Genomic DNA, 25,624 nt, shown 5'->3' on the forward strand with positions numbered 1-25,624 from the left:
TGATCTGGAATATTCACAAACCCCATTTCACTTCAGAAAAAGGATGGCCGGTTCACTAGTTACCTATCACTTGCGTGGTTGAACATAAGTATTGTTGGATTTCCACTGACAGCTAAAACCCCCTTGTACCATGAATACTGCTTTCCAAGCCTGTTGCTAAGGCCCTATTTTTATGTGCTTTGCAACTTCCCTCATGTTGGTGAAGATAGTTGTGCTCGAGGACAGATGTCTGACATAGAGGTTTTGATCTATCCTGCGACAGCAGCCACATTTATGTCCTTTTTTGATGATGGCTTACAAGAGAAGAAGAGCTGTTTCTGTGCTTTCTGTGGTTTTTAGTTGCTGTCATGTAATACACCAGAGCTCTGATGGGACACAGCAGCCTCTCTGGTTGGTTGGTTGGGTTTGTTGTTTAACGCCGCACTCAGCAATATTCCAGCTATATGACGGTGGTCTGTAAATAATCGAGTCTGGACCAGACAATCCAGTGATTAATATCATGACCATCGATCCACACAATTGGGATCGATGACATGCATGAACCAAGTCAGCGAGTCTGACCACCCGATCCCGTTAGTCGCCTTTTACGACAAGCATAGTCACCTTTTACGGCAAGCATGGGTTGCTGAAGACCTATTCTACCCCGGAATCTTCACGGGTCGCAGCCTCTCTGGATAATCCAGTTTTGCTCAAAGCTGGGATTGTATATTGACTATGCATGAGACTGATCTTTGGCAGTACATTCAGGTAGGGATCTGAAGGATGTTGTTCCTCCAGTCTTGCATAATTGAGGAACTAGCAACAGCATGTAGCCACAGTTAGGAGAAAGCTGTCTTTTTAAGCTACAAATAAAGTAGCATCTGCCAAAAGTTTGTATGGTGCTTCCAAAAAGGTAAGAAGCAACGTTTTCCTGTCTTATACATGCACAGTTGCATTAAGCCTGAGGATAGTGTTTACCTCACAAGTAATTAGATAAGTTGGCAGTGAAGAGGAAGTCTGTTAAAAATCTAAAAGATTTTATGGTGTGATGACAAAAAAAAAAAAGGAAAACAGCTATGATGTAATAGAGGTAAGGTATTCAAAGGCATTATGGACTTCACACATTGTACCCTTGTGGGGAATTGAACCCTGGCCTTCGGCGTGACAAGTAAACGTTTTATACACAAGGCTACCCCACCGCCACCTGTCCATTCAGAATAACATCATACTTCATAAGTTTTTACTCCATTAACTCTTATCAATTCTTCTCACATTGAAACAAGCGCAATGAGTTAACATGTCTACAACCAGCCTGCCACTACACTCCTGCTACTCACCCCGAGGTTGTAGGCGTCCCGAGCACTCTCCATGTTTCCCCGGTGCTCCTCAATCTGCCCCTTCATCATACACAACTGACAATAGAAACAACATCAGATAAAACAACACGTAAAACAACAGGTAAAACAACATGTCAACAATATTCCAAACTGTAAAATCAACGTTAGTGTTCTCAAACTGATTGGTTGAAAACTGAGTGAGTTGGAATTTGTGACCAGATTAAGTTCGCTTTAATGCCATTTTGAACAATATTTCAGTTATGTCATGACGTGTCAGCTTTATGTGGGATGAAAGCCACTGACGCAGGTCTTAGACGTTTGCCACTTTGGTGAAACCCATGACAAAGGGCATGGTGCTGTCAAACCTAGAAACATAATCAGGATGAATCTGGGATTGGAATCCATGATCATAGAATTCTGGCATGCCCAAGGGATGCAACTCTGCAAAGATTGGCTTAAAAACATGATGAAGCAGGGAAATTGCTAGCAGATTTGAAGGATGAGTTTACCTTAGCAAAGTCGGCGTAGTGTTTCACGGCATCGTCAAGCAGGCGTTTGGCGTTCTCGATCTCCCCCAGACACCACTCCAGCTTCACTGACTTCATGAACACCTGCAGGTTGGAGAATTACATTGTAGATTAAACCTATTAGCTAAGAGTGTTTCCGTATCATAAATGTCATGTTCTCTAATAAAGGTATGAATTTAAGATCTGTTTTTCCGACCATGCCCATATATATTAGTGCATCTTTCACAAAGTAATCTAGAAGTCTTCCTTTCAGAATTTAAAATAGAAAATAATAAGTTTCCAAATAGTCAACATAAACTATTTTCAGTTTCTTGGACTGTAGATGCATCTGACAATATGTAGGGGATGAAGTCCTCTAAATAAATGTCTCTAAGTTTCCTGTACATCAATGTGGGCCTACAACAGACATACCCTGGCTGTTGGGGCGCTGGCTCTGGCTTTCTGCAGCAGTCGGCGGGCTCTCTCGTACTCGTTGTTCTCACTCTCCAGCTTGACGGCGGCGAGCCAGATCTCCTCGCTGTTGGGGTTGGCCTGGAAAGCCAGGGCCAGGATGCTCCGGGCTGCTGGGACATCATGCTACCACACAGATAGTCAGGTTAGCTTGCACACATTGTACAGTACATTTGTTATCTTGTTTGTTTGTTTGTTTGTTGTTAAACGCTACACTCAGCAAAACTGCAGCTATATGACGGCGGTCTGTAAATAATCGAGTCTGGACCAAACAATCCAGTGATTGAAATCAGGAGCATAGATCCACGCAATTGGGATATGATGACATGCATCAACCAAGTCAGCCAGCCTAGCCAGCCTGACCACCCAATCTCGTTAGTCACCTCTTACGACAAGCATAGTCGCCTTTTATGACATGCAAGGGTTGCTGAAGACCTATTCTATCCCGGACCTTTATGGGTCTATTATCTTGTGAACAAAGATGTTCTCTATGACGTTCAAATATTGAGTCATTTGTTTTCCATGTTTGACAACATGGTTGTGTTTGATGGTCATTGTCAGTGGTTGTAGATGGTTGAGTGGTTGTGAGTGGCTGCAGATGATTGTCAGTGGTTTTTAGGTGGTTGATAGTTGTTGTCAGTGGTTGTATATGATTGTAAGTAGTTGTAGATGATTGTAAGTAGTTGTAAGTATATGTAGGTGGTTGTTGTGCCCCTCCTCCATGCACAAGGGGAGATATATAAACAAGGGGAGATATAAACAAGGGGAGATATAAACAAGGGGTGATATAAACAAGGAGTGATATAAACAAGGAGTGATATAAACAAGGGGTGATATAAACATGATAAACAAGGGGAGATATAAACAAGGGGTGATATAAACAAGGAGTGATATAAACAAGGGGAGATATAAACAAGGGGTGATATAAACAAGGGGAGATATAAACAAGGGGAGATATAAACAAGGGGTGATATAAACAAGGGGATATATAAACAAGGGGTGATATAAACAAGGTGTGATATAAACAAGGGGAGATATAAACAAGGGGTGATATAAACAAGGGGTGATATAAACATACCGCCATCCACTTGGACTTGGCTCCCATGAGCCACAGAACCTCAGCTTTAGGACAGTGGGCCACAGCTCTCTGCAGCAGTGCCTCCAGCGACTCCCTGGAAACACAGGTAACAACATGTACACCAGCACCAGTACCAACAGGGAGCTAATATAGCAACAGTTCTGGGAACTTCCTGGAAACACAGGTCACAACATGTATACTAGTACCAACAGGGAGCTAATATAGCAACAGCCTACCTGCTTCCATGGTTCTTCTCAAAGTAGGCAGCACGCAGCCAGATGCTCTTCTTGCTGGGGAACACGGTCAGGGCGTAGGCGTAGATTGCCCGCGCACACTCATAGGCTGCATGAGCAGCACACTGCAACAGATGCACCAAGGTCATCTCAGCACAACGTCATTACTATCTTCATCAATGATTCAGACAGGACTCAGTTGCCACAACTTAACCTCTAAAATTATTGTAGATCTATGATAGAAGTCTCCTAGAACAATACAGGGCTGCTTTAGTGGACTTACAGCATCTGCATCCTCCATCCACGTGTGTTTCCGGTCTTCCTCTTCAATCCCAACACTGATCACAGACCGCCTGCAAAACAGTTACCATGGTTACATAAAAAACTATGCGGACATTAGGATAATATAACTACCAACACTGATCACAGACTGCCTGCAATACAGTTACCATGGTTACATAAAAAACTATGCAGACATTAGGATAATATAACCATCAACACTGATCACAGACCGCCTGCAATGTACAGTTACCATAGTAACCAATAACTACACAGACAATATGATAACATACACACAATATTGGGAATTGGTAAGTCATGAAGCTTTTTCATAAATAAATCAGCTACAGTAATTTCCTTCATGACTATTATAGCAATATCAGCTTTAAATTGTTTTGAATTGTTAGTCTGGACATTTTAAAGACATACACAACCAAATAATATCCTGGTAAGTTGCTTAGCCAAGACAAGTAAGTTTACAATTGAACTGACATTCTCCATAACAGTTTACGTAGTTTAGAATCCTACATTCTCACTGGTCTGCCTGCAGTAGTGAATCTTAGCTACAGAATTTTATTGATGGCTGCATCACCACCCCCGCCTGTACTAAAATAAAACACTGTGAAATATTGCATGGTTGATGCTAGATTATTCAGAGCAAGTGTGGCAATACATTTAGATGACCCCAACAAATAACAACTAAATGGGGGTACACACTACAAGTTGAAACCTCATGCTAATGCATTAAGTTCCAATTGAACTCACAGGTATACGAGCTAGGTTCAAAATCTCCACAGTGATACAGTGTAGGTTAAACTCCTAAAAAACATTAATTAATAGAACCACTAACAGCATCGACCAGGCTAAACATTGCTGCCATGTTACGCAAACTCGAGTCAGCTCCTACAACAAACATGGGGCACTGGGGACCTATTCTGGCCTAGGGTACCAAAGGGGTGATTCTTCTGCCCTGTCAATACTTCAAGGGTTAATATATACATTCCTCCATCACGTCTGAGTGTAAAGGACCACTTTGCAGTGTAGTCGGTAGTTATAACAAGTCATGCCACGGCATGGTTCCAGTGAGCGGAAAACCAGGAAGTACACGACCAAGGAGCTCTGAGATGATATTACACAAACAGCAATATTTCTTGCAACATGTGCAATAGCCTTGCAGCCATCCACCAGCGTTAGAAATTGGCACTAGTCCTGTAGTCCTTACCAAACTGCCCAATAGTAAAGGTATCCTAAGGACTAGTAGAAATTGGCCCATTTTAGGTGTTTTGCTCTATGTTATCATTATAAGGACTAGTGGACAAAAACTGTTAGTTTCTAACCCTGCATCCACTCTCTACATTGCTTCAGTATCAGGTAACAGTTGGGTTTGCACTGAACTCATGCAACAAGTAGGGCTTATTTGACTTCCATGTGTTATACATGTCTCATGATATTGCTTGGCTTAAAACAGGCACATGTCACTATTACACTGCCTCTCTGCCATATGTATTCATGGTCGAAGGAGGAATGTTGTTTATATAACACATGAAGTATTGACGAGGATACAACACATGAAGTATTAACGAGGATACAACACATGAAGTATTGATGAGGATACAACACATGAAGTATTGACGAGGATACAACACATGAAGTATTGACGAGGATACAACACATGAAGTAATGACGAGGATACAACACATGAAGTAGTGACGAGGATAGAACACATGAAGTAATGACGAGGATACAACACATGAAGTATTGACGAGGATACAACACATGAAGTATTGACGAGGATACAACACATGAAGTATTGACGAGGATACAAAACATGAAGTAATGACGAGGATACAACACATGAAGTATTGACGAGGATACAACACATGAAGTATTGACGAGGATACAACACATGAAGTAGTGACGAGGATACAACACATGAAGTATTGACGAGGATACAACACATAAAGTATTGACGAGGATACAACACATGAAGTATTGACGAGGATACAACACATGAAGTATTGACGAGGATACAACACATGAAGTATTGACGAGGATACAACACATGAAGTAATGACGAGGATACAACACATGAAGTAGTGACGAGGATACAACACATGAAGTATTGACGAGGATACAACACATAAAGTATTGACGAGGATACAACACATGAAGTATTGACGAGGATACAACACATGAAGTATTGACGAGGATAAAACACATGAAGTATTGACGAGGATACAACACATGAAGTATTGACGAGGATACAACACATGAAGTATTGACGAGGATACAACACATAAAGTATTGACGAGGATACAACACATGAAGTATTGACGAGGATACAACACATGAAGTATTGACGAGGATACAACACATGAAGTATTGACGAGGATACAACACATGAAGTAATGACGAGGATACAACACATGAAGTATTGACGAGGATACAACACATGAAGTATTGACGAGGATACAACACATGAAGTAGTGACGAGGATACAACACATGAAGTATTGACGAGGATACAACACATAAAGTATTGACGAGGATACAACACATGAATTATTGACGAGGATACAACACATGAAGTATTGACGAGGATACAACACATGAAGTATTGACGAGGATACAACACATGAAGTATTGACGAGGATACAACACATGAAGTAGTGACGAGGATACAACACATGAAGTAGTGACGAGGATACAACACATGAAGTATTGACGAGGATACAACACATGAAGTAGTGACGAGGATACAACACATGAAGTAGTGACGAGGATGAACACATGAAGTATTGATGAGGATACAACACATGAAGTATTGACGAGGATACAACACATGAAGTATTGACGAGGATACAACACATGAAGTAGTGACGAGGATACAACACATGAAGTATTGACGAGGATACAACACATGAAGTATTGACGAGGATACAACACATGAAGTATTGACGAGGATACAACACATGAAGTATTGATGAGGATACAACACATGAAGTATTGATGAGGATACAACACATGAAGTAGTGACGAGGATACAACACATGAAGTAGTGACGAGGATACATCACATGAAGTATTGACGAGGATACAACACATGAAGTAGTGACGAGGATACAACACATGAAGTATTGACGAGGATACAACACATGAAGTATTGACGAGGATACAACACATGAAGTATTGACGAGGATACAACACATGAAGTATTGACGAGGATACAACACATGAAGTATTGACGAGGATACAACACATGAAGTATTGTAGAGGATACAACACATGAAGTATTGACGAGGATACAACACATGAAGTATTGACGAGGATACAACACATGAAGTATTGACGAGGATACAACACATGAAGTATTGACGAGGATACAACACATGAAGTATTGACGAGGATACAACACATGAAGTATTGACGAGGATACAACACATGAAGTATTGACGAGGATACAACACATGAAGTATTGACGAGGATACAACACATGAAGTAGTGACGAGGATACAACATAGGAGGTAGTGATGAGGATACAACACATGAAGTATTGACGAGGATACAACACATGAAGTATTGACGAGGATACAACATAGGAGGTAGTGATGAGGATACAACACATGAAGTAGTGACGAGGATACAACATAGGAGGTAGTGATGAGGATACAACACATGAAGTATTGACGAGGATACAACATAGGAGGTAGTGATGAGGATACAACACATGAAGTATTGACGAGGATTGTCTTGAGTGATGGTGACTCACACGATGGCCTGGCAGGTGTTGATGCTGCCGCTCTTCTCGCAGTCCTCCGCATCCTTCAGCCAGTGCTCTCGGTTGATCTCCACCATGTTGGAGCGCAGGGAGTTGAGAGCTGACGAGGAAACAAACAGCTTGTTCAGATGAGACAGACATATTTCAGAATGGGCGTCAGGTGCATCTCAAGTTAAGGGGATAATAGGAACGGATGCTCAGCGTAATGAATGTCTAAGAAACACTGATTTATTGCTGTATATAGGATGTATAGTCATATAGTCTTAAATCTAAACTGGTCACTCTAATTAACCATTTAGGACATGAAACACTCATTACCAACAGTGACTCAACTCTCTCCATCATGTGAATGTAATGAGACATCTTCCCGAGGCAAGAGGGTTAACTGACTATAAAAGTCCAGTTTTCACCCTTGCCGAACTAGGTTGGTATTATGGAGTAACATCTTGGCTGGACTAACGAGTCTATGCATAGTCATGCAGAGTTTGGTCGATTGCAGGATTTGCAAAGCATGTGTACCGCTAACTATTTGTCAACTGATATTTTCCAAATTTTTTCATGTTTTCAATCAAGATGCTTTCATGACTTGATGAACCTTGCTATGTAAGACCCGTTTTATCACAATATAGATATTGATTGTCGATAAGAGCGCCGCCATTCTGTTTGAAACAAATGCAAGTGATACGAGAGTTGGAATCTGATTGGTCCATAAGAGAGGCATAGAAGGGACATAACTCATAACAGCCATTGGTGGTGCTACGATCAAGCCCAGGAATTCCAGCCTAGTTTGGCAAGGGTGGAAACTGGACTTTTAAAGTCAGTTAACTCTCTTGCCGCGGGACGATGGTGCTGAGACTGCAGCTGACTCACCTCTCTCCACAATCTTCTCCACCATGTGGTTGTTGCCATGGGCTTCCTCAAGCTTGGCAGCAGTGACCCAGATCTGACGGTCAGTCGGGATGTTCTCGCGAGCCTTGTTCAACACCTTCCTGGCGTTCTCATACGTCTCCAGTCTCGCCAACGCCAGCCATAGCTGTGACAAGGTCAAGGTCTCGTGAGTCATGTCAGGAAGTTTTATGTCAGTGAATTATGCAAGGTTATACAAAAGTGGATTATATTCACGATGAAGGAAAACAAAACTGGAAAATCCCATTGGCATAGCCTGATATTGACAGATATGACCAAGGGTCAAAATCAGGAAGAATCTTATACCACTTTCCTACACACTGATCTAAAAACACAGTTCAAAATATACAACATGCAAGACATTCTCATATATTTTCACTCAATTACTAACATTGCTGTTTTTCAGTCTTCATCCATCGTATACTACAGTGTAAGAGTATGACTATACAGTTTGGAGTATTCCAGGAATATCAGTTTTTATCACCATGGAGGACACCAGAAATGGGCTTCACACAATGTATCTTATTGAACATGACCATAGACGTGACGAGTGAATTGGTTAACAACTAGGCTACCCTTTTAGAAATGAAATGACATACTGTCATTGTTTAATCTTCTCAGATCCTGACATAGTTTGTCAAGCAATAATCAAGAAATAAAAGCCTGATGTAGCCAACAGAGAGTACTTTACCTCCACACTGGTGGGGCAGCACTCCACAGCTCGACTCAGCATGATCCTAGCATCCTCCTCCCCTTCCTGCTCCACGGCCAGCTTCCACAGACGCACCGAGTTGGGGATGTGCTCCAGCGCTGCAACACATGTAACATTGTGAGTGAGTGAGTGAGAGAGAGAGAGAGAGAGAGAGAGTCTGGTTTTACGATGCTTTTAGCAATATTCCAGCAATATAACGAAGGGGGCACCAGAAATGGGCATCACACATTGTACCCTTGTTGGGAATCGAACCCGGTTCTACTGCGTGACGAGCGGACACTTTAACCACTAGGCTCCCCGACCGACCCAATAATACACATTGTGATAGAGTGTGTGTGCTTGTTGTCTAAATCCACAATAGGCAAATATTCCAACTATATGAGCCTGTAAATAATCAAGTCTACATCAGACAATTCAGTGATTGATATCATGTGCAACGATCGACAGGGGTACTATGACATGCAAACAACCAAATCACTGAGTCTGACCAACCAATTACCCCTCATGTTCCTGCGACCAATTCTTACACAGAATCCTCATGGGGAATACTTAGATCCTACATGCCTGTCATACTACTCAAGCAAGTGTGTTAGTGGTTCTCGCTGGACATGTTGGTGTGCATGAAATGGTGGGTCGTGGATTTCGTTTCAAAACACGGTCGTGTCTACTTAGTTTGTTTTGATCGGCAGATAAGCTAGCTTTAGTTTTGTATACTTGTTGGAAAGGTAATTAAAAGAAAAATTTATTGATATCAGACCTTACAATGTTTTATTAAATACTTTTTATGCTGTTATGATTTAAAGTCAAGTAATTATTTTAAATACAATTTACTGTTACAAAAGGAATTTGGTACTAAAATAAAGTACAAACTCTACATTACGTTACTATTTTTAGTTTATTTTTAGTTTATTTTTGTGTTGCCTGTGTAAACTGCGCGAGAGTGAATTGGTGTAAATGTCTTGAGGCTAGTGTCCCATGGCACTAATTAATGAGCTTAATAAGTGCAAAGCCAATTAATATCAGATATACATTTCTTTCTCAATGAACAAATAACACACACCACATGGAGAGGAAAAAGGACAATCATTATTGTAGTATATATATTTTTTTTATAAATCCATAAATAAGAAAGTTATGAGCAAATGAAAACCGACCATTTTTGAGAATTTCTATGGATTCCACTAAGCCTGGTCTGCTGCAGGTACGTAGTCAGAGCCAGGCAAACATGTTTGATGGTATAAGCAACTATCTACATGAATAGGATACATCAACACTCTCAGCCAGGTCACACATTGTAACCTCTTAATACTTGGCATGGGTATTTACCAGGCTCTAATGGTGAAGTGAGGTAAACTGGGGTTTAACGTCGCGTCCAAGATTATTGCACTTAGTTGGGGATCTGCAAGCATGTGTATGTGTATGGCTGCTTATACTAGCCTGGTCTCATGTCAGTTTTATAAAGCTAGCCCTGAGATACCATGCCACAGTTTAACATGGGAACCCCATTCACAGACTCCGTATACTAACTCCGAGCCGGCCAGTCCTTATTTTAGCCCCTTAATGCCGAGCGCCAGACAGGGTAACAACAAGTACCATCTTCTAACCACCAACCTTCCACTCTCCAAGCAGACACTCAACCCTATACACTATAAGGCATCCCAGGATCTTATGAATATGATGCAACAAGGACCTATTCTGCTGATGGGGGTGGTTGAGTGTTGAGATAACTGGGTCCACCACAATGAGACATTTTCCCCAATCATGACACATGCTAAAGATGTGTTGCAGCTTTGAAAACTGAAATATCCTGCTTTTCCCCACAAACAGATGCACAGGTATACATACACATGACACAGGTAACCAGATTCAAGTGATTGGAAACAACAATATGAATATTCATATGAATAGATATGATTTCCTTGGCATGCTTGTTATTCATCTGTGACTACGATCTGGATATTGTTCTTACCCTTTCTGAACACTCTCTTCCTTGCCTTCAGCTCTAGCTCCAAGTCAGCAGCCTTGATCCACACCCTGACTGAGCTGGGGAGATGTCGGACGGCCTGTGCCACCACAGCCTTGGCCTGGTCCCCGGGCTGACAAGGAGAGACAGAGGTTAGTACAGGCAGAACAGGACATAGCCGAGTCTTTCGCGGATCTTTATCAATATGCAAATATGCAAGAAGCAAATAATTCTGTCAAACAAAGCATTTGAATAAAAGTTACAACTGTTATAAGACACAGGAAGCAATCTCACCATGAGTCTGGCAGCCTCCAGCCAGGCGTCTTCACTCTTGGGACACTCCTCACATCCCTTCATGATGAGGTTCCTAGCTGCCTGCACTTTGCCAGTCACCTCCTCCAGACGAGCCGACGCAATCCATGCTGAAACAGTCACACCAATACTCACTTGACGTGATTTCAACTATAACACAGTGGTGAAACCCAAAAGCACATATATGGGGCTGATCCTAATCAATGAGTGAGTGAGTTGGGTTTAACGCGGCTTTTAACAGTATGCCAGTTATATCACAGCGTTTCAGCTTAATGTGGGAGGAAAGCCTGAGGTGATGCAGGTCTCAGATGTTTACCACTTCGATGAAACCCACGAGCACGGGTATGGTGCTGACAAACCTAGAAACGTAAACAGGGTGAACCAGAATTCGAACCCACAATCATAGGTTTGTGAGGGACGCAATTCTTCACAGCGAATCGCAACGCCTTAGACGACTGGGCCACCCGTGCCCCACCTAATCACTGCTTTACATCATGTACATGACAACCATGTGTAACTACGTGCATGATTCAGAACATAAACAGCGACTCACTTGAAGGCTATTTGATGCAACATCACAGCTATTCCAGATCAACATGCACATGATGAGATCATGGCAAACCTGGGACGGTGACAGGCACCATATTCCTGAGGCAAGAGCATCCACAAACCTTTTTATCGAAGTCCTTCCACCCTTGCCACATCAAGCCCACTTGCCTGTGCTAAATATGATTCGACTATCACACATATCAATAGTCCAATCAGAGAATGTTTCACAAAATCAACATCCACGGCTGGTACATCTTCGTATGAAAGAGACTTACTGCTGCCTGTCTTTGTTGACATGAATGCGTCTTTTTTATCTTTTAAACCCCCCAACGACTGCCTATGATTTTTTGTCAGGCATGAAATCATGAATGTTTTCATTATCTGAGCGACTAGGTCGTCACCTATGGTAGTTGCCATCTTTGTGAAGCTATACAAGATCAGAACAGCCATAGGATTGGATATCACGTTTTCATTACAAGGGGCACAACCCGTGATCTACGCGAGGTGTTGACATGGTCGAGCCAAGAAAAGTGGCCTTCATGTGGCTAGCGTAGAAACTAGGCTTTGATATAGGCTAGTGGACACGCTTGCCTTGGGAAGATGGTGACACAGGGCAATCACTCCAACCCAATGTCAGCCAGCTCTTGGGACTTAGTCTCCACTGGCGCCCTCACACGATTTAGAATATAGGTTTTATTTTATATAAAATGTTGAATTATTATGAGGTGTTGAAAGAAGGTGCAGCACATGGCCAGGTGTGCTGGTTGCACAGTCCTCCTCACCTGGGGGGTGTTTGGGGTTGGTTTCTCTCACTGACTTCAGCAGCAGTCTGGCTTTCTTCACATCACTGAAGCATACAAAACATGGCTTAGTTTCACACATGATGTTGACATGGATAGATTCTGGTGTGGCTTGTCAATGTTTTATCCAAGTTTACTTCCCTAGTCTGGGAAACAACTCACTAAATGTTGCATGTCAGGTAGAATGTGTATGGGTCAAGCGTAAGGGACGTACTTGATGTCTCCTCCATGAGAGGGCAACATGGATTGAAGGTCAGTCAGGTAGCCTTTTGGGTCAACAACAGTCTGGCCTGCTACAGAGTCCGAGACCTGGCGGGAAAAACAGACATGCATCAATACTGGACATTAGTGTATCACCACTAGCATGACTGGACAGTAGCGAAACACTACAAGGACCTGTGTGGCCTTGACGCCAATCCTACAGAACACCCTACTACATACCTGTCTCAGATTGATGCCCATCACACAGGACACCCTACTACGTACCTATCATACAGGACACCCTACTACATACCTGTGTCAGCTTCCTGCCTATCATACAGGACACCCTACTACATACCTGTGTCAGCTTGATGCCTATCATACAGGACACCCTACTACATACCTGTGTCAGCTTGATGCCTATCATACAGGACACCCTACTACATACCTGTGTCAGCTTCCTGCCTATCATACAGGACACCCTACTACATACCTGTGTCAGCTTGATGCCTATCATACAGGACACCCTACTACATACCTGTGTCAGCTTCATGTCCATCATACAGGACACCCTACTACATACCTGTGTCAGCTTGATGCCTATCATACAGGACACCCTACTACATACCTGTGTCAGCTTGATGCCTATCATACAGGACACCCTACTACATACCTGTGTCAGCTTGATGCCTATCATACAGGACACCCTACTACATACCTGTGTCAGCCTGATGCCTATCATACAGGACACCCTACTACATACCTGTGTCAGCTTGATGCCTATCATACAGAACACCCTACTACATACCTGTGTCAGCCTGATGCCTATCATACAGGACACCCTACTACATACCTGTGTCAGCTTGATGCCTATCATACAGGACACCCTACTACATACCTGTGTCAGCCTGATGTCCATCATACAGGACACCCTACTACATACCTGTGTCAGCTTGATGCCTATCATACAGGACACCCTACTACATACCTGTGTCAGCTTCATGCCTATCATACAGGACACCCTACTACATACCTGTGTCAGCTTGATGCCTATCATACAGGACACCCTACTACATACCTGTGTCAGCTTGATGCCTATCATACAGGACACCCTACTACATACCTGTGTCAGCTTCCTGCCTATCATACAGGACACCCTACTACATACCTGTGTCAGCTTCCTGCCTATCATACAGGACACCCTACTACATACCTGTGTCAGCTTGATGCCTATCATACAGGACACCCTACTACATACCTGTGTCAGCTTGATGCCTATCATACAGGACACCCTACTACATACCTGTGTCAGCTTGATGCCTATCATACAGGACACCCTACTACATACCTGTGTCAGCTTCCTGCCTATCATACAGGACACCCTACTACATACCTGTGTCAGCTTCCTGCCTATCATACAGGACACCCTACTACATACCTGTGTCAGCTTGATGCCTATCATACAGGACACCCTACTACATACCTGTGTCAGCTTGATGCCCATCACACAGGACACCCTACTACATACCTGTGTGGGCTTGATGTCTATCATACAGGACACCCTACTACATACCTGTGTCAGCTTCCTGCCTATCATACAGGACACCCTACTACATACCTGTGTCAGCTTCCTGCCTATCATACAGGACACCCTACTACATACCTGTGTCAGCTTCCTGCCTATCATACAGGACACCCTACTACATACCTGTGTCAGCTTCATGCCTATCATACAGGACACCCTACTACATACCTGTGTCAGCTTCATGTCCATCATACAGGACACCCTACTACATACCTGCGTCAGCCTGATGCCTATCCTACAGGACACCCTACTACATACCTGCGTCAGCCTGATGCCTATCATACAGAACACCCTACTACATACCTGTGTCAGCCTGATGCCTATCCTACAGGACACCCTACTACAAACCTGTGTCAGCTTGATGCCTATCATACAGGACACCCTACTACATACCTGTGTCAACCTGATGCCTATCATACAGGACACCCTACTACATACCTGTGTCAGCCTGATGCCTATCCTACAGGACACCCTACTACAAACCTGTGTCAGCTTGATGCCTATCATACAGGACACCCTACTACATACCTGTGTCAACCTGATGCCTATCATACAGGACACCCTACTACATACCTGTGTCAACCTGATGCCTATCCTACAGGACACCCTACTACATACCTGTGTCAGCCTGATGCCTATCCTACAGGACACCCTACTACAAACCTGTGTCAGCTTCCTGCCTATCATACAGGACACCCTACTACATACCTGTGTCAGCCTGATGCCTATCCTACAGGACACCCTACTACATACCTGTGTCAGCTTGATGCCTATCCTACAGGACACCCTACTACATACCTGTGTCAGCCTGATGCCTATCCTACAGGACACCCTACTACATACCTGTGTCAGCCTGATGCCTATCATACAGGACACCCTACTACAAACCTGTGTCAGCTTGTTGTCCATCATACAGGACACCCTACTACATACCTGTGTCAGCCTGATGCCTATCCTACAGGACACCCTACTACAAACCTGTGTCAGCTTCCTGCCTATCATACAGGACACCCTACTACATACCTGTGTCAGCCTGATGCCTATCCTACAGGACACCCTACTACATACCTGTGTCAGCTTGATGCCTATCCTACAGGACACCCTACTACATACCTGTGTCAGCCTGATGCCTATCCTACAGGACACCCTACTACATACCTGTGTCAGCCTGATGCCTATCATACAGGACACCCTACTACATACCTGTGTCAGCCTGATGCCTATCATACAGGACACCCTACTACATACCTCTGTCAGCCTGATGCCTATCATACAGGACACCCTACTACACACCTGTGTCAGCCTGATGCCTATCCTACAGGACACCCTACTACATACCTGTGTCAGCCTGATGCCTATCATACAGGACACCCTACTACATACCTGTGTCAGCTTGATGCCTATCATACAGGACACCCTACTACATACCTGTGTCAGCTTGATGCCTATCATACAGGACACCCTACTACATACCTGTGTCAGCTTGATGTCCATCATACAGAACACCCTACTACATACCTGTGTCAGCTTGTTGTCCATCATACAGAACACCCTACTACATACCTGTGTCAGCCCGATGCCCATCACACAGGACACCCTACTACATACCTGTGTCAGCCTGATGCCCATCACACAGGACACCCTACTACATACCTGTGTCAGCCTGATGCCCATCACACAGGACACCCTACTACATACCTGTGTCAGCCTGATGCCCATCACACAGGACACCCTACTACATACCTGTGTCAGCCTGATGCCCATCACACAGGACACCCTACTACATACCTGTGTGAGTTTGATGCCTATCACACAGGACACCCTACTACATACCTGTGTCAGCCTGATGCCTATCACACAGGACACCCTACTACATACCTGTGTGAGTTTGATGCCTATCACACAGGACACCCTACTACATACCTGTGTGAGTTTGATGCCTATCACACAGGACACCCTACTACATACCTGTGTGAGTTTGATGCCTATCACACAGGACACCCTACTACATACCTGTGTCAGCTTGATGCCTATCATACAGGACACCCTACTACATACCTGCATCAGCCTGATGCCTATCATACAGGACACCCTACTACATACCTGCATCAGCCTGATGCCTATCACACAGGACACCCTACTACATACCTGTGTGAGTTTGATGCCTATCATACAGGACACCCTACTACATACCTGTGTCAGCTTGATGCCTATCATACAGGACACCCTAATACAAACCTGTGTCAGCTTGATGCCTATCATACAGGACACCCTACTACATACCTGTGTGAGTTTGATGCCTATCATACAGGACACCCTACTACATACCTGTGTCAGCCTGATGCCTATCATACAGGACACCCTACTACATACCTGTGTCAGCCTGATGCCCATCATACAGAACACCCTACTACATACCTGTGTCAGCTTGATGCCTATCATACAGGACACCCTACTACATACCTGTGTCAGCTTAATGCCTATCATACAGGACACCCTAATACAAACCTGTGTCAGCTTGATGCCTATCATACAGGACACCCTACTACATACCTGTGTGAGTTTGATGCCTATCATACAGGACACCCTACTACATACCTGTGTCAGCTTGATGCCTATCATACAGGACACCCTACTACATACCTGTGTCAGCTTAATGCCTATCATACAGGACACCCTAATACAAACCTGTGTCAGCTTGATGCCTATCATACAGGACACCCTACTACATACCTGTGTGAGTTTGATGCCTATCATACAGGACACCCTAATACATACCTGTGTGAGTTTGATGCCTATCATACAGGACACCCTACTACATACCTGTGTCAGCCTGATGCCTATCATACAGGACACCCTAATACATACCTGTGTGAGTTTGATGCCTATCATACAGGACACCCTACTACATACCTGTGTCAGCCTGATGCCCATCATACAGGACACCCTACTACATACCTGTGTCAGCCTGATGCCTATCATACAGGACACCCTACTACATACCTGTGTCAGCCTGATGCCTATCATACAGGACACCCTACTACATACCTGTGTCAGCCTGATGCCTATCATACAGGACACCCTACTACATACCTGTGTCAGCCTGATGCCTATCATACAGGACACCCTACTACATACCTGTGTCAGTTTGATGCCCATCAGTGTGTTCCTGGCCTGACCAATCTTCTTCATGTCGATGTCCCCGCTGGGGGTGGAGAAGCCGGCCGGTGTTGACAGACCTCCATATTGCTGGAACATACACTCTGATCTTCAAAACCTGACACTCAACATCTGAGCTCTCTAAGTCGTCCTCTAGTTTGTGACATCAATACACAAATGTCATGCACATACCAACAACATAATATTATTAAACAAAAGTTTTTCGTTCAGTCGCTGAGTTAGACAAGGTGTACTTTCAGGAAACTATCTCATAAAATAAAGCCAGTGTTGGAAAGAGGGTCCTTGAGCATGTTTAGATTTCTGCTGTAGTATCTTAATCTAAAGACCTCCACGTAAATCTTTATTATTGACTGCATCCTTCATTTGAATTGAGACAGTTGTCTTCCAACTGAAGCATTCATTTGCTCCATGGATGCTTATCATTCATAATAAGAAGATACCTGTTCTTTCTCTGACAGCGCACTGTTCATCCCTGTAGATGCTGCTGCTCTAGCCAGGATGCTGTCCGGGACGGGTGTGTACCTGCAACAGAGGCATGTCATCAGTTAACTACAGCCATGCCATCTTACATTTTAACAACATTCCATCAATAACACTGTGAAGGCATCACTGGCTTCACTCACTGCATACAATGTTTGGAATTATTCTTGGCAGTTATCAGTACCTGTAATCCTTCAAATCAGGTTTTTATAGAACGGACTATGGCCCACACAGTGGACTGTAACAGGGAGCTATAACCATGATAACATCCTTTCAAAATGGAAAATAATAATTTATGGCAGCAATTCTTGAACTCAGTCTTGATGAGTACCACTTAGTATCACTTAGATAAGTTAAACGCTGAACACCACGCACTTTGTAAAATAACATGGATCAAGGGCCAAAACTGTGTATGCTCAAAATCTAAAAGCAAGGGAAGTAACTCAGAAAAAAATTAATTTACAGGACCAACTTTCAAAGGTGAGGTGAGGTGAAATCGGGTTTAACGTCGCGTCCAAGATTATTGCACTTATATAGCGATGTGCATGTACGTGTGTGTGTGTTTGTGTGGTTGCTTGTACTAGTCCAGACCGATGCCGATTTATAGTGCTAGCTCACTGAGATACCATGCCGCAGTTTAACATGAATACCCCACTCAGACACAGTATACTGACTCCGAGCCGACCAGTCCTTGTTTTAGCCCCTTAATGCCGAGCGCCAGACCGGGTAACAACAAGTACCATCTTTTAACGTCTTGGTATGACGCGGCCGGGGATCGAACCCTGGACCTTCCACTCTACCACGGAGGCAGTCCCAACTTTCGAAACAGTCTTGACATGTATCCCTTAGATGGCGGGGGATAATAATCAAGGAGGGTGTTCAGTGTTCCTAACATCTGAATATCAGTTGTGTATATATGTCCCCCTGTCAAATTATTACCATACTCAGTGTGACCCTGTGTACAAGGTTACAGTGTGTGTAGTCCATTCCTGTAATCCCCAGCTCGGTGACAGTGAAACTCACTGACAGTGACACTATGCACCGTTTGGTATTGACCAGTAAGACTGTGTGAAGGGCTTACTTCTCTGTCCGTGGGTTCCTCTGCCTCTTGGTCCGAGCATCCCCAACTTCTGGCAGGTTGTTCCAGTCAGTGACTGTCACATCAGCAAGATCTCTCTGTAAGATACAATCACAGAATTGCTGCACATATTCCTGACAATAATCTCATCCTAACAGAGGATTGCAATAGATTTTCTAAACAATAATATTGGCTTCATAACCAAAATTATCACAAATTCAGAACACGACTTAATAAATACAAATAATACAAAAAGCAACCAGCCATAAACTGTCATCTTCTACCATGTCTACATTTACCATTGTAGTCACTTGGCCAGCTTTGGCCTGGATTCCTGCTCGTGAAACAGAGGCAGTCGTTGGATAGAGAGAATTGATTAAATAACATCATATGTACAATACCGTATTCGACGTAATAAGCGCTCAGTGCGCTCTCAAAATTAGAAATAGGGGGCTCTTATTAGAATATTATTTTGGTGAAAAAAAACAGAGTTGAAAGATAAATTTCGTGGTTTATGCTGACAGCCTGAAATGTTTATGTACGACAGATATATTTTTCTAGAATTTAATTGCCCATAATTAAGGGTGCATTTAACGCACGAGTGCGTATTGTACGCGAATAAATAAGTCTTGTGAACATTGATCAATTGGAAGGGGTGCTATTTGGGATTGTTCACTTGCCAATATATTAGCAAATACCTCCGTGGGCGCTTATTACATGTATTAGAGCAGGGCGCTTATTACGTCGAATACGGTAGGCTATTTTCAGTGAAGTTTCTCCTTAGGGTTCACATGTCACATATTTTTCTTTATTTCTCTCATAAAATGGTAATATATAAAATACTTGAATGAATGTTGTAAATTAACACCAGACAGATAATCGGTAATTCCTTGTAGCTTGTTGGTTATTCTCTCAGTGCTATATGCTGTGTCAGCAATATTTCAGCTATTCTTGGTGAGTCAGAAAAACAAAACAACAAATGTTACTGAGTGACGTCAAGCGACAAAACAATGACCCCAATGACATGCTAACTATGACAGACAAAATTCTATCACCTTTAGATCAGAGAACTGTTGTTGAATTTTGGGTCTTTCTTGACGGAATTTCTCCAGCTCTTCCCTAAGCTTTTCCTCTCTCCTCTCCCTTCTCTTTTCATCCATCCGTTTGTCAACAGCATCATATATGGCATCTGCCTCCTCGTCATCCTTGTCGTAAGGGTCCTTACTGCAGAGACTACCCCCATAGCCAGCAAACTGGAATGCAATTGTTGTTCTGATCAGGTGAATTGGTAGTTAATTGTGCTTTTGGAGGATTACATCAACCAGAAGTTAACAGTATTATTGCCAGTAGAGTTATAGTGAAGCTTACAGTATTACTGACACTAGAGTCATAGTGAAGCTAACAGTATTACTGCCACTAGAGTCATAGTGAAGCAAACAGTATTACTGCCACTAGAGTCACAGTGAAGCAAACAGTATTATTGCCAGTAGAGTTATAGTGAAGCTTACAGTATTACTGACACTAGAGTCATAGTGAAGCTAACAGTATTACTGACACTAGAGTCATGGTGAAGTGAACAGTATTACTGACACTAGAGTCATGGTGAAGCTAACAGTATTACTGTCACTAGAGTCACAGTGAAGCTAACAGTATTACTGACACTAGAGTCACAGTGAAGCTAACAGTATTACTGTCACTAGAGTCATGGTGAAGCTAACAGTATTACTGTCACTAGAGTCATGGTGAAGTTAACAGTATTACTGACACTAGAGTCATAGTGAAGCTTACAGTATTACTGACACTAGAGTCATAGTGAAGCTAACAGTATTACTGACACTAGAGTCATAGTGAAGCTAACAGTATTACTGACACTAGAGTCATGGTGAAGTTAACAGTATTACTGACACTAGAGTCATGGTGAAGTTAACAGTATTACTGCCACTAGAGTCAAAGTGAAGCTAACAGTATTACTGACACTAGAGTCATGGTGAAGTTAACAGTATTACTGTCACTAGAGTCATAGTGAAGCTAACAGTATTACTGTCACTAGAGTCACAGTCAAGCTAACAGTATTACTGCCACTTGAGTCACAGTATTACTAGAGTGAATTTGAATCTATCTGGTATACATATTTGTATCTTATTCTTAACTTTATGAAAATGAAACTGACCGTAAAAAATAGTGATGTCTGGCATTTGTCTTGCTATCAATACATGTCCTATGACTGACAGATACAAAAAACCCTGTCCCAGGCAGATAAAACATCAATCACAAACACTGATCAAGCCCATTATATTCTTCAAAGAATACTTTCTTAATCCTCATGATCATGGTAATGTTTGTGACTGTAACTGACCTCATCATAGTTGGCGTCATTCAAGTCTTCCTCCTCATCTTCTTCCTGATCTTTCTTAGACTTCTTTATTGGAGGAGCATGACGGTCCTCACTAGAAACAGGATAATACATGAAGAGGCCTTTAGAAAGGATCATCAGAGAATGAAATTGTACAGTGTGTGTAAACTGTTTGACAAACTTTTTCAGGTAGCCCAAAAGGCCCATTGCAAGAGAAATATCACCGCTCTTTAGGAAACTTGCATGAAAATTAGCAAAATTAAAATATGTTTTCCCATTTTCATACCACAAATACAATTCTGATAATTCATTCTGCTGAACATGTTAAACCTAAATTTTTTGAAATAAAATAAGGGGACTGCGGCATGTCATATGTTCTACGAGCCAGTTTGACCACTCTCATCAACATGATCAACAATTACAGATTCTGTTTTATATTTACTGGCATTTGTCCAGTTTATCAAACCCTGTAGTATGACTTGTGGACAATGTCATAACAAATAGTCAGTAAGGAGATAAACCAAGAGTGTTTCCAATTTCGAACGTAGATTTGATTATTGAAGTTTTGAAGCTGAAAAATTTACAGGAATCAAATCAAATTTTGAAACTTCTACATTGAAAACACACCAGGCTTATATCCATTCTACCATGACACAACTCTTTGGTTATAGAAGAAATGAATTAGTGATGTTTCTTTGATTGAGCAGAATATTTTCAGTAGGTTGAAAGGGCAAATTCGGTGATCAGAGAAGGTCGGTTTTAATTTACATACAGTCAAGTCTCGTTAATCCGACATCGTTGGTTGCACATGATTGTGTCGGATTAACGAGTATGTCGGATGAACGAAATTAAGTGATTTGTGATCGAAAATCGGACATCTTCACGATAGATAATAACCGTGTGTTTCCTCGTGTAAATGCAAGTGCTACTGTCTTAACAACTTGCTTCATCTACTTAAAATAGTCTGTCAGTGTTTTCTGTTTCTCACATTTTGAAGGCACATTTCTCAAAGTCCCCTGTTCGCTTGACGTCTAGGGCTGGTGGCTCTTTAGCATCAACATTGTCGAGGTGTAATTTCATTTGTTTCTTATAATAAAGCTTGAAATTCTTTATGATCCCGGCATCTAGTGTTAATTGTTAAAGTTAATCTCTGCAGCCAGTGCGTGTCAAAACACGGGGTTGTGTACTCGCGGGCAGATGACCACGGAGTACGCTGACCACTGTGTCGGATTAACGAGACTGATTAATGAGTGATTTTGGTAATTCGTTGCAAATTAGGTGTGTCGGAGTCGGAGTGCGAGAATGTCGGATTAACGGGACTAAATAGCGCTGAATCAATCGGTTCCCATCATTTGTGTCGGATAAAGCCGAGTGTCGGATTAACGAGACTTGACTGTATATGTACCACAATAATAATATCACCATAATACGTAAATCTCTTCAGTGAGACACAATAAACTCATTAGGTAGATATCCTGTTTGCAATAATGATTATTCAAATTGGCATCCCTAGAAAAAAAGAAGTTATCATAAAGTTCTACAGATGTGAAGTCTGAGCAATGTGACACGGAAGAAATGATGTCACAGCAGGTGATAAGAGAAGAGGCAAAAGTGAAGCTGTGAAATATATTGCAACACATGTGGTAAATAATGTAGGCAACATGTTATTTAACAATATCATAGAAGTAAGATCAGTATTTGAAATTGTCAAAATGCAGGTTTGCAAAACCTGTGCTTCTGAATAAATATTTGTTTTCGTGGTAATGCGGTCATCAGCAATCATGTTCTGACCATGCTAACGCAGACTCAATACCTCTGGCAGACCCATCAGAAGGCAGAATTCCAAAAATGACACGGTAGAAATGATATACGAAGGATCGGGAGTGGAATGGATTGGCATTCAACTTCCACAAACCTCTTACAGTCGTCATTGCAAAGGTAGATTATACTACAAATATGTATGTAGCCAGCAGGGCTTGCTCCTTTTGAAAGTTACTGGCCCTACTCCAAACTGGCCTACGACTAAATGGTGGGGGTCACGAAGTGGCCGAACCTATGGTCACATCGCCACCTAGACATGCTAGAGGGGCTCTGAAAATTTTAGAATGCCTCACCCCTGAAATGCCTTTTCCTGCCGTCATAAGATTATACCTTGGCTCATTTCATGTTGATTTATGAGCAAATAAAGATGTCGTTGCACACAACATAACAAAATGACAACTGGTTGTCATTCTACTGAGATGAATGACATATATCTTTCTGTCGGTTAACCATTCACAAGACCTCATTCCCCCTAAATATTTTCTTATCAAAATTACATGATTCATGAGTAGTGTCCATGGAAAAGGGGAGAAATGTTGACCAGCAAGAAGGGCCTTCTACTTTACGTTTCAGCAATCCCTTTGTAATTTGAACTGGCCAGTTAAATCTACCCCTGCATTGATATACCATGTGTACAAGTTCTGATATAATACATACGGAATATCATCGGCATCTCTGGCTGGACCAATATCAGATCGAGTTGTGAATCCTGTTGCTCTGGAAGATGAAGATATTTGAATGACAATGAGGCATTTTTTAAAGTTATAACAGTTTCAAATATTAAAGATTCTTTAATAAAACAACAACAATGATGAATCTATATTTTCACAATGGTTTCCAAGGTTTTTAAAGGAAATAAACATAATCTTAACTTCAGTTTTAGTTGTAAGAAGAAAATAAGTGAAAGTTCATACAAAGCCCATACAATGATACATGTGTCAAATACCCAAATACCACTACTGCTATTACCGTCTTCTGACTCACACATGTGATCGAATTCGACGAAATGACCTTTAAACGAGTAAATGTCTGGGTTCATTAACAAAACAGCACGTTTACATTGATGTTCCCCTAATGCTGTGCAACTTACTTACTCAGCTTTCATTTAATAATGTGATCGATTATCGGACAATAACTATTCTCACAAAGAATGAATGTTTTATACACTTGACATAACCACAGAATTAAAACCAGAGGTACAACAGTTCATTACCCTCTTCCAAGACCTGGCACGTAGCCAAGTGGAGCCGGCAACCCGATGAAACTTCGTTTCTTCTTGCTTACTAAAGACTGTACCGACATCTTTACGTTCAGTTTCCGTCGATCGCAGGTGCGAGTAGACAGGCAATACTGTTATTTGATTGGTTCCTCGGAAACTCCTGACAGCCTTGGTTAGGATGCAAAACAACGCTAGCTGTGTGTTGATTATAAAAAAGGAACGTATTCTATTCGAACTCGCGCATGTTGTTGGTTCTCTTAAATTGATTTTTCATGTCGATAAGCAAGGTTCTGTTTTAAAAGAGCTTTACTGCTGGTTAAAGACCGCCGCTTCTTATAATGTACTCTGATTTCCTACCTTTATCTCCAGTTTGAATTTCACAAAATGTATGTTGTTTATCTGTCATCTTCAGCTACCCATTCTTTAAAAGGCGACTATGAATGTCATAAGAGACGACTGACGGGATCGGGTGGTCAGGCTCGCTGAATTGGTGGGAAAGTTTACACATGAAATTGGATTTGACCAAAACATTACAAATGTTACCAAAACGTTACAAGACTGAAAACAGTCGCCGAAACACTGCAAACCCAATACCTGTACCGCACCAACAAATAACCATTTTTTAACTGTTTTGTTAGCATTTCTTGGAAGTTGACGGGGGACACAGTAGAGGATTTATGGATAACATCTTCTTCAATTAATGTACTTTTATAACAACGTTTATAGTATAGGGATTCCGACATGGGTACAATGTGTGAAGTCCATTTCTGGTGTCCCCTGCCGTGATATTGCTGGAATATTGCTAA

General features: G+C 42.2%; 1 protein-coding gene across 1 annotated transcript in view; it reads right to left on the reverse strand.

The window, feature by feature from the left end:
• The window catches only part of LOC124139728 (pre-mRNA-processing factor 6-like), a 33,498-nt gene extending 8,551 nt beyond the window's left edge, over window positions 1–24,947 (reverse strand). The window contains exons 1-20 of the mRNA XM_048400670.1: window positions 24,813–24,947; window positions 24,257–24,316; window positions 21,782–21,872; window positions 20,481–20,678; window positions 19,429–19,523; window positions 18,308–18,389; window positions 17,826–17,936; window positions 13,116–13,210; window positions 12,884–12,948; window positions 11,535–11,662; window positions 11,247–11,373; window positions 9,257–9,375; window positions 8,530–8,692; window positions 7,651–7,759; window positions 3,888–3,957; window positions 3,608–3,729; window positions 3,372–3,465; window positions 2,255–2,419; window positions 1,826–1,927; window positions 1,317–1,391 (exon numbers count right to left, since the gene is read on the reverse strand). Coding sequence (XP_048256627.1) covers window positions 1,317–1,391; window positions 1,826–1,927; window positions 2,255–2,419; window positions 3,372–3,465; window positions 3,608–3,729; window positions 3,888–3,957; window positions 7,651–7,759; window positions 8,530–8,692; window positions 9,257–9,375; window positions 11,247–11,373; window positions 11,535–11,662; window positions 12,884–12,948; window positions 13,116–13,210; window positions 17,826–17,936; window positions 18,308–18,389; window positions 19,429–19,523; window positions 20,481–20,678; window positions 21,782–21,872; window positions 24,257–24,316; window positions 24,813–24,901 — 2,160 coding nt within the window. The 5' untranslated portion in view covers window positions 24,902–24,947. The remainder of the gene's footprint in view (window positions 1–1,316; window positions 1,392–1,825; window positions 1,928–2,254; window positions 2,420–3,371; window positions 3,466–3,607; window positions 3,730–3,887; window positions 3,958–7,650; window positions 7,760–8,529; window positions 8,693–9,256; window positions 9,376–11,246; window positions 11,374–11,534; window positions 11,663–12,883; window positions 12,949–13,115; window positions 13,211–17,825; window positions 17,937–18,307; window positions 18,390–19,428; window positions 19,524–20,480; window positions 20,679–21,781; window positions 21,873–24,256; window positions 24,317–24,812) is intronic.
• Window positions 24,948–25,624: the final 677 nt, after the last annotated feature.

This window comes from Haliotis rufescens, unplaced genomic scaffold (assembly GCF_023055435.1).
Source record: "Haliotis rufescens isolate VD_foot unplaced genomic scaffold, xgHalRufe1.0.p SCAF_1, whole genome shotgun sequence".
NCBI classification, from domain to species: Eukaryota; Metazoa; Mollusca; class Gastropoda; order Lepetellida; family Haliotidae; genus Haliotis; species Haliotis rufescens.